Raw genomic sequence first — 14,682 nt, forward strand, 5'->3', positions numbered from 1 at the left:
ACATGGTCAACATGGGAAAGACAAAGGAGCATTCCAAGGCCATCAGAGACAAGATCGTGGAGGGTCACAAGGCTGGCAAGGGGTACAAAACCCTTTCCAAGGAGTTGGGCCTACCTGTCTCCACTGTTGGGAGCATCATCCGGAAGTGGAAGGCTTATGGAACTACTGTTAGCCTTCCATGTCCTGGACAGCCTTTGAAAGTTTCCTCCCGTGCCGAGCCCAGGCTTGTCCGAAGAGTCAAGGCTAACCCAAGGACAACAAGGAAGGAGCTCCGGGAAGATCTCATGGCAGTGGGGACATTGGTTTCAGTCAATACAAAAAGTAACGTACTCCACCGCAATGGTCTCCGTTCCAGACGAGCCCGTAAGGTACCTTTACTTTCAAAGCGTCATGTCAAGGCTCGTCTACAGTTTGCTCATGATCACTTGGAGGACTCTGAGACTGACTGGTTCAAGGTTCTCTGGTCTGATGAGACCAAGATCGAGATCTTTGGTGCCAACCACACACGTGACGTTTGGAGACTGGATGGCACTGCATACGACCCCAAGAATACCATCCCTACAGTCAAGCATGGTGGTGGCAGCATCATGCTGTGGGGCTGTTTCTCAGCCAAGGGGCCTGGCCATCTGGTCCGCATCCATGGGAAGATGGATAGCACGGCCTACCTGGAGATTTTGGCCAAGAACCTCCGCTCCTCCATCAAGGATCTTAAGATGGGTTGTCATTTCATCTTCCAACAAGACAACGACCCAAAGCACACAGCCAAGAAAACCAAGGCCTGGTTCAAGAGGCAAAAAATCAAGGTGTTGCAGTGGCCTAGTCAGTCTCCTGACCTTAACCCAATTGAAAACTTGTGGAAGGAGCTCAAGATTAAAGTCCACATGTGACACCCAAAGAACCTAGATAACTTGGAGAAGATCTGCATGGAGGAGTGGACCAAGATAACTCCAGAGACCTGTGCCGGCCTGATCAGGTCTTATAAAAGACGATTATTAGCTGTAATTGCAAACAAAGGTTATTCCACAAAATATTAAACCTAGGGGTTGAATAATAATTGACCCACACTTTTATGTTTAAAATTTATAACAATTTAACTGAGCAACAAAACTTTTTGGTTTGTAAGATTTATGCATCTGTTAATAAATCCTGCTCTTGTTTGAAGTTTGAAGGCTCTAACTTATTTGCATCTTATTAAACCTGCTAAATCTGCAGGGGGTTGAATACTACTTGTAGGCACTGTATATATATATATATATATATATATATATATATATATATATATATATATATATATATATATATATATATATATATACCCATCTTCCATGCTCTTACTGAGGGAAGGAGGATGTTGGCAAAAATCTTGTGATACATTATCTCATCCATCCTCCTTTCAATACGGTGCAGTCGTCCTGTCCCCTTTCCAGAAAAGTACCCAAAAGGTATGTTTCCCCCACCATGCTTTATGGTTGGGACAATGTTCTTGGGTTTGTATTCGTCCTTCTTCTTCCTCCAAACACAGTGAGTGGAGTTGATACCAAAAAGTTATATTTTGAACTTATCTGACCACATGACCTCCCATGCCTCCTCTGGATCATCCAGAAAGTTATTGGCAAACTTAAAACGGACTTGGATATGTGCTGGCATGAGCAGGCGGACCTTGCATGCCCTGCAGGATTTTAATCCAAGATAGCGTACTGTGTTACTAATGGTAATGTTTGAGACAGTGGTCCCAGGTCATTTACCAGGTAATCCCGTGAACTTCTGGGCTGATTCCTGACTGTTCTCAAAATCATCCTTACCCCACGAGGCGAGATCTTCCAGACCAAGGAAGATTGACAGTCATCTTGTGTTTCTTCAATTTTCTAATATTTGTGCCATCAGTTGTTGCCTTGTCACCAAGATGCTGGTCTATTGTCATGTAGCCCATCCCAGCCTTATGCAGGTCTACAGTTTTGTCCCTGGTGTTCTTAGCTCTTTTGTCTTGGCCATGGTGGAGAGGTTGGAGTGTGATTGTGTGGACGAGTTTCTTTTTCACAGTTAACAAGTTCAAACAGGTGCAATTAACACAGGTAATGAATGGAGAGTATGAGGGCTTCTTAATGGAAAACTAACAGGTCTGTTAGAGCCAAAATTCTTGCTGGTTGGTAAGTGATAAAATACATATTTCATGCAATAAAATGCAGTTAATTTATTTAGAAATCATACAATGTGATTTTCTGGCTTTGATTTTTAGATTCTGTCTCTCACAGTTAAGTGTACCTACGATAAAAAATGACAGACCTCTCCATTCTTTGTAGGTGGGAAAACTTGGGAAATCGGCAGTGTATCAAATACTTATTTTCCCACTATTTGTTAGTGCTCGGAGATTTAGTTTTCCTCACCTCAGCTGAATGATTTACATCTGTTAGCCAGCATAAGTACATGTGGGGGTTCCCTAATAACCAGGCAACCCCCACATGTACTTATGCTTTACAGATGTAAATCATTCAGCTGAGGTGAGGAAAACTAAATCTCCGAGCACTAAAAAATACTCGGAGGACCCCCGAGCATGCTCGGGAAGTCTCGAGTAACGAGTATATTTGCTCATCAGTAGTAACTAATTAAATACTTTAGTCTGCGACATCTGTCCTTGCCCTGTGCTTGGTATTGCACATCATTCACTTACAGATATGGTATCGTGTCTGAGGTAAAGACTTCGACAATCCATCTAGCCCCTTTAGTCTGAGCTATTTTGGGCTTTCAGTGCACAGCTATTTTTTTTTTCACATTACTGCGTTTCTGGACCTATAACAGTTTAAAGGGTTTTTCCACTCCAAAACAAACGTTCAGTAAGCAATGCAGTAAAAGTTTTGAGACTGACACAAATTTTATTTTTAACAAAGTTTGCTGCTTCAGTGTTTCTGAAGCACAATTATAAATATTTCATAAGTTTTTAAACTTTTATGGACAAGGACATAAAGTTTGTGCAAAGGCTCAATACTTACAATATTGACTAGATATGAGCAAACATATTTGAGTGGAATTGAACTGTACTCAAATTTTACAAAAATCAGCATTCACCAAAATGCAGATTTTTTGTCATTTTCCTCTGTGCGGATTCAGCTAAATGGCATCTGCTAACCACAATTTTTCTGGACTATACAGAGCTAACAAAATGTTAAAAAATATATACTTTTACTCACCACTCACCTCTGCGACCACTCTGCTCCTCACCATCAACTATGCAGTCCATGCCGCATGTTCTGATCTCTGCTGCTCTCTGTGAAATGTCCAGAAGTTCTGTGCATGTGCACGCGCAAGGTCAGGATTTCAGTGAGATTGGCGGCGATCAGAGACCCCAGAGCATAATAAAGGACATTAAATATGTGGAGAATAAGTTCTCTGCTTATTGCATTTCCTGGGAAAATCCTTACGAACAGGCCTATTTAAATTTAGCCTATTTTTCTTATCTGCATAAAACCAAGTCCCACATTATCAAATGTTAGGGACAAAGAAGAGATCCCACATACTATATTAAAAACAATATTTTTATTAAGGCCACAAATGACAACAAACAATAAAAAGCAATAGTAAAAAAGCAGAATGCCGTCTAGGGGACGCCAGATTTACTTAAATAGGAAAATTCCCCACATGTAATTATTGATCACATAAACTATTTTATTACCAACCAATTTTTATCAAAAAGTTCATTTACACACAAATCTAGTCCATGAAATATCCAAAAAATATCTATACATCGATGTAACCAGGCCCAGTTTCTCAAGGCAGTCTATATTGACAAAAATACCCTGTGTTAAATTAACATACAGGGAACTGAAAAATTTCTTATCTGCAATCACTGCATAGCTACCCTAGGGATACATGCCAATGTCCTTCCCCGGTGTATGGTGATAGTTGAAATAGTATGGTGTAGCTGATATAATGAAAGATAAAAGTGGATAATTACCGACAGCGTGGATTATCCTGGCGTCCCCTCACCCCGACGCGCGTTTCGCCACCAGCTTCTTCCGGGGGCGTGTCAAGGTGAGGGGTAGCCGTGTATTTATGTGAGCCTGAACCTATCAGCGGTGCCAAGTGCCGTTCAGGTGATCATCCTTCCCTGGCAACGCTCAATGACATGCACGCTTGTTTGCGTGTCAGTGTCAGTGTAAGAGCGCAACCCGGAAGTGACAGAGCCCGGGGTCGGCGCACATGCGCACTACCAACCGGCACTTGTAACATCGCTAGCTACAAGGAAAATTAACAGAATGATGCAGAAAAGTAAAAACAAAAAGAAGAGCTCTTGCATGGTAATGCAAGCAAAAGAACTGGTTATATGGAATTAATATATATCGGCCATCTATAGTTGAATAAATAAATAACTAACTACCTATGCGGGGATTAGTGCGCTATTATGTGCTTTTTATATTTTATATTCTATATCCCATACCCTTAATTATAAGCAGTGCATGATTAAATTAAATTAATTACTAAAAGGTGCCTAATGTCATATATTATATTACATAAATAAATAAAAATAAAGTGACTAAGTGCCCAGGACTTGAATATTAATCCAATATATAGCTCAAACCAATGTGTAATAACTATTAATCCATTATTATGTATGTAACTCCTAATATGCCCCCACATGAAAACCACGCGCATCCAAAGCAGCATGTTTTCATGTCTGGGCATAGCCTACGGCTTTGCGGGTAAATGGCAGTATTGAGTCACTTCAAAGGGTTCAATATATTAAATATATTAATTTTAGCACTATGCACTTTGTTATATTGTTAATATAATTATAAATTGAGGCATCAGGATATTAGGATATGAGAAAGCACTAGGTCACTTTATAGGATTTATATAGGATTTACATACATAATAATGGATTAATAGTTATTACACATTAGTTTGAGCTATATATTGGATTAATATTCAAGTCCTGGGCAGTTAGTCACTTTATATTTATTTATTTATGTAATTTAATATATGACATTATGCACCTTTTAGTAATTAATTTAATCATGCATTGCTTATAATTAAGGGTATGGGATATAGAATATAAAATATAAAAAGCACATAATAGCGCACTAATCCCCGTATAGGTAGTTAGTTATTTATTTATTCAACTATAGATGGCCGATATATATTAATTCCATATAACCAGTTCTTTTGCTTGCATTACCATGCAAGAGCTCAATATAGACTGCCTTGAGAAACTGGGCCTGGTTACATCGGTGTATAGATATTTTTTGGATATTTCATGGACTAGATTTGTCTGTAAATGAACTTTTTGATAAAAATTGGTTGGTAATAAAATAGTTTATGTGATCAATTACATGTGGGGAATTTTCCTATTTAAGTAAATCTGGCGTCCCCTAGACGGCATTCTGCTTTTTTACTATTGCTTTTTATTGTTTGTTGTCATTTGTGGCCTTAATACAAATATTGTTTTTAATATAGTATGTGGGATTCTCTTCTTTGTCCCTAACATTTGATAATGTGGGACTTGGTTTTTTGCATTTTGATGAAGTGCCCTTAAACATATTGTAGGACATAAGCTGATTTGTTTTACTTATCTTTAGTGTTGACCCTTATTTTTTTTAGACTTTTGCTCAATATCAGCTTCTGGGCCAAATCCTGACTGACAACAATCTATTATTGCACAATCCGTGCGTGAAGTTTATCACAATTTCTTTATTTTTCTATGTCTACCCGCTTTTTGAGAATTGACCACAAGTTCTCCATGGGATTGAGATCTGGAAAGTTTCATGGTCAGGGACCCAAAATTTCAATGTTTTATTCAACAAGCCACTTACAGCTGTGGTCCCTTTTGCCTTGTGACATGATCTCCATGTTGCTGGAAAAAGCATTGTTCATCCCCAAATTGCTTCTGGATCATTGTGAGAAGTTGTTCTTGATGAATATTTAGATCCCATTCTTTTTTCGTGGCAATGTTCTTAGGCAAAATTGTGAGTGAGCCCACTCAATGGATGAAAAGCAACCCCACACATGAGTGGTCTCAGAATGCTTTACTGTTGGCAGGACACAGGACTCATGAAACTCTCACCTTTTCTTCTCTGGGCAATCATTCTTTCAGATGTCCCAAACAGTCTGAAGGGGGCTTCATCAGATAAAATAACTTTGCAGAAGTACAGGGATTGGACTATAGACTGAGACTGAGGCAAAGTTATTTTTGCTAATAAAGCCCCCTTCAGACTTTTTGGGACATCTGTAAGAATGGAACACTAATTAACCATGGCTTATGATGGATATATACATGTAAAATGTGAAAGGTTAATACCTTTTTGAAATGGAAAGCCTCGTAATTTTGAAAGCCATGGCCAAATAAGCCGTAGGTGACTAAAATAGAATTTTAGTCAGAGGAAAACCACAATGATTATGAACTTCCTACCTAATAGTATGTCAAAATGGGATGTATATTGGCTGAAAAAAATCTGCTGGGTAGATTTATTGTGGATTTTGATGCAGATGTGCCACAGAATACATCTCAGACGTTGTAAAGGTTGAAATCTGCAGCATAAAGTCAACATATGGCAAATGTAAGATCAGAACTGCATGTCAGTTTCGTCCCCAAATATGAAAAGATTTTTTTTTAATTTTTGGACTTTAATATGTTGCAGATTTTACACCTGCAAAATACATACAGAAAATCTACACATCATCCACCATGTGAGAACATACCCTGAAGCTACACTCACCGGCCACTTTATTAGGTACACCATGCTAGTAACGGGTTGGACCCCCTTTTGCCTTCAGAACTGCCTCAATTCTTCGTGGCATAGATTCAACAAGGTGCTGGAAGCATTCCTCAGAGATTTTGGTCCATATTGACATGATGGCATCACACAGTTGCTGCAGATTTGTCGGCTGCACATCCCAAAGATGCTCCATACAAGGCAGGATGGATCCATGCTTTCATGTTGTTTACGCCAAATTCTGACCCTACCATCCGAATGTCGCAGCAGAAATCGAGACTCATCAGACCAAGCAACGTTTTTCCAATCTTCTACTGTCCAATTTCGATGAGCTTGTACAAATTGTAGCCTCAGTTTCCTGTTCTTAGCTGAAAGGAGTGGTACCCGGTGTGGTCTTCTGCTGCTGTAGCCCATCTGCCTCAAAGTTCGACGCACTGTGCGTTCAGAGATGCTCTTAGGCCTACCTTGGTTGTAACGGGTGGCGATTTGAGTCACTGTTGCCTTTCTATCAGCTCGAACCAGTCTGCCCATTCTCCTCTGACCTCTGGCATCAACAAGGCATTTCCGCCCACAGAACTGCCGCTCACTGGATTTTTTTTCTTTTTCGGACCATTCTCTGTAAACCCTAGAGATGGTTGTGCGTGAAAATCCCAGTAGATCAGCAGTTTCTGAAATACTCAGACCAGCCCTTCTGGCACCAACAACCATGCCACGTTCAAAGGCACTCAAATCACCTTTCTTCCCCATACTGATGCTCGGTTTGAACTGCAGGAGATTGTCTTGACCATGTCTACATGCCTAAATGCACTGAGTTGCCGCCATGTGATTGGCTGATTAGAAATTAAGTGTTAACAAGAAGTTGGACAGGTGTACCTAATAAAGTGGCCGGTGAGTGTATATTCACACAGAGTTTTCAGATGTTCAAAAATTACTAGTTTTTCAAGCAGAAAACTTTTGATAAAAAGCACATTTTGGGGGAGTTTTTGCTTTTTCCTGAAGGGCTTACTGAAGATGTTTTGAAGAGTTTTCAAAGTGCTTTTTTTTTGCAGCCTTTTGATTGGGCAGTGCCTGACTTAGAGCAGATTTCAATTAGGACCCACTTTAAAGAAGTGACAAACACACAAAAAAAATGCCATTTTTAAGAACTTCAGGGAAAAACAAACGTGAACAGCGAAGTTGATTTTTTATAGAAGGATTTTTTTGTGGCCGTTTGAGGTGTGTGAAGATCTACTAAAAAAAAATATCTGTGCAAATATAGTAATATAATTTATGTTCTTTTTATTTTATACCTGGGAATATCAATATTGATTTGTCTGAGTAGTGAACGATCCCCTTTAATTTTAATATTCTGTAAAAAAAAAGTACACCAAACAAAACAATACATACGGATAATATTTCACTTTCAATAAAATTAGTGCCTAATCCGTTACTGTAAAATGTACATTATTTCCCGTAACAGCAAGTTATTGCATTACTAACGGTTACTATTTGTAAGCGAATCTTTAATGCATTGTATAAACTACTTCCTCTGCTTGTTTTCCAGGTCTGGAGGTGGATAGCCAGCGTCCTATGTGACACTTTCTCTCGCCATCTGTCAATACTCTTTATCATTCCCATGACACCTTTAGGCCTTGCTGATAATGCAAAAGATGGTGATAATACATTGGAGTGAGAAAAGAATGACAAGTCTGCAGCAGGGACTCTATAGTGTATATTTATGGGAACTTTCTCCCTGTCTTCCAGAACTGGAATTAATCTGTCTCTCACTGGGACAGTAATAGACTGCTACACAGGAGGTTTCTCGGCCAGAAGCCGTATCGAATTTACCAGTCAGTCCTGAAGGCTGCTGCAATTTCGAAGAAAAATCGACTGACCTTTTAAATCTTGTCACTGCCTATCATACACTTTGTTACTGGGAAGGACAAACTATATTTTTATTTATACCAATTAAAAACTATTGTATCTAGCAAAGTGGCAATGATCCAAAAAAACTCTTTACAGGGTTCGTATATAACTAACCACGTGATACTCTCTCCATCAATGCAATAAGTCATAAATAAGATACACATTACATTTCTTGATTCCTGACCATAAATGATAGGACTGAATAACAAATAAGGTGCCCTAGTGCAAAAAAGGTGAAAACAAAAAAAATTGTGTGGATCTCACCCAAATCATATGCAGGCTGGTATCCATGTCACCTCCACATGTGTAGAAGCATACCTCAATCTACCCTGACGTGCCCTTGCATTATCTTCTGCCCTAACAAGGGAAGTACCCAAGTAAGGCTTTTTTCCCTGAAAAAAATTCCCACCGACTTGTTTTTTTCTCTGTTAGGAGAAATCATCAGGGCGTGTATTCGCTGTTGGGGAAGGCACCAGCTAGGAGAGACCAAAATTGCTCCAAAACAGAATAGTGAAGAAAGTGTCTCTGTGCTTATAAAGTGCTTATTTATCAAAAATATCATAGGAATCCCACAGTGGTGAGCATTCCTATAGGGTGCAGAGTGCTGTCACCCTTTTAGTCAAACATTGGGGAGCAAGGAGCATATGACTGGATGTGATGAATCGGGGCCGGAGTCACGCAATAACCCCACTTACTCCAGAGTCAGGGAATAACCCCGCTGTGGATGAATGGATGGAAATGCTGTGAATCGTTAATAGATACAGGTGCTTCTCACAAAATTAGAATATCATCAAAAGGTTAATTTATTTCAGTTCTTCAATATAAAAAGTGACACTCGTATATCATATAGAGTCATTACAAACAGAGATCTATTTCAAGTGTGTATTTCTGTTAATGTTGATGATTATGGCTTACAGCCAATAAAAACCCAAAAGTCATTATCTCAGTAAATTAGAATAATTAACAAAAAACACCTGCAAAGGCTTCCTAAGCGTTTAAAAAAGGTCCCTTAGTCTGTTTCAGTAGGCTCCACAATCATGGGGAAGACTGCTGACTTGACAGATGTCCAGAAGGCAGTCATTGACACAATCCACAAGGAGGGTAAGCAAAAAAAGGTCATTGTTAAAGAAGCTGGCTGTTCACAGAGTGCTGTATCCAAGCATATTAATGGAATGTTGAGTGGACGGAAAAAGTGTGGTGGAAAAAGTGTGGTGGAAAAAGGTGCACAAGCAACCAGGCTAACCGCAGCCTTGAAAGGATTGTTAAGGAAAGGCCATTCAAAAATTTTGGGGAAATTCACAAGGAGTGGACTGCTGCTGGAGTCATTGCTTCAAGAGCCACCACACACAGATGTATCCAAGACATGGGCTACAAAAACACCTGCAAAGGCTTCATAAGTTTTTATAAAAGGTCCCTTAGTCTGTTTCAGTAGGCTCCACAATCATGGGGAAGACTGCTGACTTGACAGATGTCCAGAAGGCAGTCATTGACACAATCCACAAGGAGGGTAAGCAAAAAAAGGTCATTGCTAAAGAAGCTGGCTGTTCACAGAGTGCTGTATCCAAGCATATTAATGGGAAGTTGAGTGGAAGGAAAAAGTGTGGTGGAAAAAGGTGCACAAGCAACCAGGATAACCGCAGCCTTGAAAGGATTGTTAAGGAAAGGCCATTCAAAAATGTGGGGGAAATTCACAAGGAGTGGACTGCTGCTGGAGTCATTGCTTCAAGAGCCACCACACACAGATGTATCCAAGACATGGGCTACAAAAACACCTGCAAAGGCTTCCTAAGTGTTTAAAAAAGGTCCCTTAGTCTGTTTCAGTAGGCTCCACAATCATGGGGAAGACTGCTGACTTGATAGATGTCTAGAAGGCAGTCATTGACACACTCCACAAGGAGCGTAAGCCACAAAAGGTCATTGCTAAAGAAGCTGGCTGTTCACAGAGTGCTGTATCCAAGCATATTAATGGAAAGTTGAGTGGAAGGAAAAAGTGTGGTAGAAAAATGTTCACCAGCAACCGGGATAACCGCTGCCCTGAAAGGATAGTTAAGAAAAGGCCATTCAAAAATGTGGGGGAAATTCACAAGGAGGGGACTGCTGCGGGAGTCATTGCTTCAAGAGCCACCACACACAGACATATGCAGGACATGGGCTACAAGTGTCGCATTTCTTGTGTCAAGCCACACATGACCAATAGACCACGCCAGTAGCGTCTTACCTGGGCCAAGGAGTAAAAGAACCGGACTGTTGCTCAGTGGTCCAAGGTGTTGTTTTCAGATGAAAGTAAATTTTGCATTTCATTTGGAAATCAAGGTCCCAGAGTCTGGAGGAAGAGTGCAGAGACAGACAATCCAAGCTGCTTTAGGTCTAGTGTGAAGTTTCCACAATCAGTGATGGTTTGGGGAGCCATGTCATCTGCTGGTGTAGGTCCACTGTATTTTATCAAGACCAAAGTCAGCACAGCTGTCTACCAGGAAATTTCAGAGCACTTCATACTTCCCTCTGCCGACAAGCTTTTTGGAGATGGAAATTTCCTTCTCCATCAGGACTTGGCACCTCTCCACACTGCCAAAAGTACCAATATCTGGTTTAAAAATAACAGTATCACTGTGCTTGATTGGCCAGCAAACTCGCCTGACCTTAACCCCATAGAGAATCTATGGGGTATTGTCAAGAGGAAGATGAGAAACACCAGACCCAAAAATGCAGATGCGCTGAAGGCTGCTCTCAAAACAACCTGGGCTGAGCAATTTTGGTCTCTCCTAGCTGGTGCCTTCCCCAACAGCGAGTACACTCCCTTGATGACTTCTCTAATGGAGAAAGAAACGTGTTTGGGGGATATTTTCTGGAGAAAAAGCCTTACTTAGATGCGGGCTGCATCTAGGGCAGGAGCTAATGCACGAGACATGACAGGGCAGATTTAGATATGCTTCTACCACATGGATGTGACCCAGATGCCAGCCTACATATGAATTGGGTGAGATCCACACAATTTTTTTTATTGCACTAGGGCACCTTATTTGTTATCCAGTCCTATCATATATGGTCAGGAATCAATGAATGTAATGTGTATCTTATTGATGCCTTATTGCATTGACGGAGAGAGTATCATGTGGTTAGATATATCCTGACATTGTAAAAGTTGTTTTTTTTTTATCACTGCCACTTTGCTAGATACAATAGTTTTTAATTGGTATAAATAAAAGAAAATTTTTAGAGTATCCTCTGAGGCTACTTTCACATTTCCGTCATTCCTCTGCCATCGCAATACGTTGATTTTTGAAAATGCAGGATCCTGCATTTTCCCATAGACTTGTATTAGCGACGTATCGCGACAGATGGACACACGTTTCGTCCGTCATGCACTGGATCCTGTGGAATGTGACGGCCCGTCTTTTGCAAAAAACGTTCAAGGGAACGTTCTTCTATACGTTGTATCCAGTGTTTCAGACAGCGCATGCCCAGCAGGAAATCTCGCTCTTACTCTCTTCCCTCACCCAGAATACAGACGGAAATGTGAAAAAACAATCTTCCGTCGGTACGTCGCGCCGACGCTTTGTGACGGAAATGTGAAAGTAACCTAAGCTGTTAATATATATGTTCAAACTGAGGAGGTTACCCTGTTATGCATAAAGCAAGGGTTTTTGCTACATATTGGGAAGGACCAAACACTAAAACAAGTCTATAATTATAAGTACATTTCATTTTTTACAAAGTGATCAAGCTCTTTTCAATGTATTGTTCATCTTACACAATGGAAAAGGTAATTTGTTTGTGGGTTAAGCCAGTTATGAAGGATCCTTGGATAATACTGAGGATTCATGTCTTACAAATGTTCCTATTCGTAGATTAATAGGGCACACACTCACAAATACTGACTCAACCAATAGGAAATTGCCATTTGTGAAGGTGAAAGGTACTATTTAAATGCCACTGCCATTAGGACACCGATTGTAGGAGGGACTGTTCTTTAAAACAACATTGCCATGGGGGACCCACTATTTAGCATCCTGGAGTCTATCTAGCGCCTAATTATATTACTGCCATAAATATGCTTTGATTCCAGGTAATGACTTTTCCTGCTCTTATGTTCTGTGGCAGAAGACGGTTCCGACTAACAGTGTCCCCTGAATATAGTCATATATCATTTTAAGCATATCTATAATATAAAAAAAATATTTTTTAAATAATTATTACTCTAAATATAATAAAAATCCCCCCCTGTTAATTGCACTAATACATTATTCAGATGGGAAGGGATGGGGTGATTTTAACATTTTTAAGGGTTGGAAAGACCAATGACTCTTATATTCCTCCTGACACTGCTGAAAACATTCAATGCATTAATACTGGATTTTGTCAAAGACATACCGAAATGGTACTTTTCATTTTAACCTTGCAGCAAAGGGATTTACCCACTAAGTACATTTAACATCTAGCCATAGTTGCTAAATGTATAATTGTTGGGGTCTGACTATTGAGGTAACATCACTGGTCCTGAGAAAGGTCCCAAAATTCTCTTTGTGAATGGAGCTGTGGTAATGCATGCACACTACTAATAAATTCACACTGATGACTCAAAATCCCTGTTCTCGTGATTAGTGATATCCCAGCAGTCGGACCCCGAGCAAAGGGATCCCCCAGGTAGGCGATTCAGGTATTTAGTGTGAAAACCCCTTAAACATTTGGAAAAACAAACTGGCAAGATGTTGAATTAGTAATAGAATCTTGCCCTGAATGTAATGCTGATATAAACAGTACAGGCTGAAGCTGCCTATCTAATTACTGCATGCATAAATATGTATATGACTCCATATTTCTAATGAAGTACAAGTCGAAAAACAAAGATCAGCAAGTCCGTATTTGATTCTTAACAATTTTCGAAACCAAATATAAAATCTGCAAACTTACATTGTCCTCTTGGCTCCAGCATCTCTATGAGCATTCAAGACAACTTGTCCGGACTGGAGGATTGCCGTTATTATAGCGAGTAACTCACTGCCAAGATATTCTCCACTCCAAGTATCTGCACAGAGTATAATACAGCGTATAGACAACAGACTGTACTGGAGGTGGCACAACACATCAGGAATACAACGAGACTAAGAATGGGATGAATAGTAACAAAGCATACCGCTACTCAATGGAGCAAGAGCTTTATATAGATATTACACAGCACAGAAAATGGTACCCAACGACGTGGTGACAGCACAATGGGTAAAAACTTCCATCAAATGGCCATAGACTTGCGCTGAAAGAAATACATTTTACTTAATTTTGTGAAATGAAATTGCTGGTGGATATTGAGAATTGCATCACCCTCAACATGTGGGCAAGTGATTATTGACTTTCCATGGAACGATGAAGGAATCTTCTCATTGTGTCGAATACTTAGTTGTGGGCCAGAAAACCACCAAAAGACTCCTTTACAAAGCAACTCTGAATGTCTTTCTTCCACAGTGGGGTGGGGTGAGTTTCGTCAGGTCATTGGTTTGGGAATAACTTTACTCCTACAGGACTTTGATGCAGAAGGAGTTGTGGGTCCTAATGTTTTTTTCTACTACAACATAAAGAATAAAATGAATGTTCTCACAGTGACGGGACTGGAACAGAGACTGCTCGTAATTCTTTTTTTATACATCAGAGTTAATATGATGCACCCATATATCCCCACATATACAATACCCAGAATTATTCAGTGGAAGTCTGTCGTTATATGGCTTCTTTTTGTTTATGAAAAAAAGGAGATTGGACCAAGTCAAAGGAAAGTTTTTCTTTCCTCTGATGTTGGAAAATTCTGATATTTATGGTATATTGCAGATGGGGAAGATGCCAAGACTTAATATAGATAAACACCGAAGGGAAACAGTGCATCGCCTCCATAGGTCAGTGATGGTGAACCTTTTAGAGACCGAGTGCCCAAATTGCAATCCAAAACCCACTTACCGTATATACTCGAGTATAAGCCGACCCGAGTATAAGCCGACCCCCCTAATTTTGCAACAAAAAACTGGGAAAACTTATTGACTCGAGTATAAGTCTAGGGTGGAAAATGCAGCAGCTACCGGTAAAT

General features: G+C 40.0%; 1 protein-coding gene across 1 annotated transcript in view; it reads left to right on the forward strand.

Annotated features, from left to right (window-relative positions):
* Nucleotides 1–14,218, forward strand: part of ADAM11 (ADAM metallopeptidase domain 11) — a 174,357-nt gene extending 160,139 nt beyond the window's left edge. The window contains exon 27 of the mRNA XM_077252617.1: nt 8,248–14,218. Within this exon, the coding sequence (XP_077108732.1) occupies nt 8,248–8,263 (16 nt within the window). The 3' untranslated portion in view covers nt 8,264–14,218. The remainder of the gene's footprint in view (nt 1–8,247) is intronic.
* Nucleotides 14,219–14,682: the final 464 nt, after the last annotated feature.

The sequence above is a fragment of the Ranitomeya variabilis genome, chromosome 4 (assembly GCF_051348905.1).
Source record: "Ranitomeya variabilis isolate aRanVar5 chromosome 4, aRanVar5.hap1, whole genome shotgun sequence".
In the NCBI taxonomy this organism is placed as follows: Eukaryota; Metazoa; Chordata; class Amphibia; order Anura; family Dendrobatidae; genus Ranitomeya; species Ranitomeya variabilis.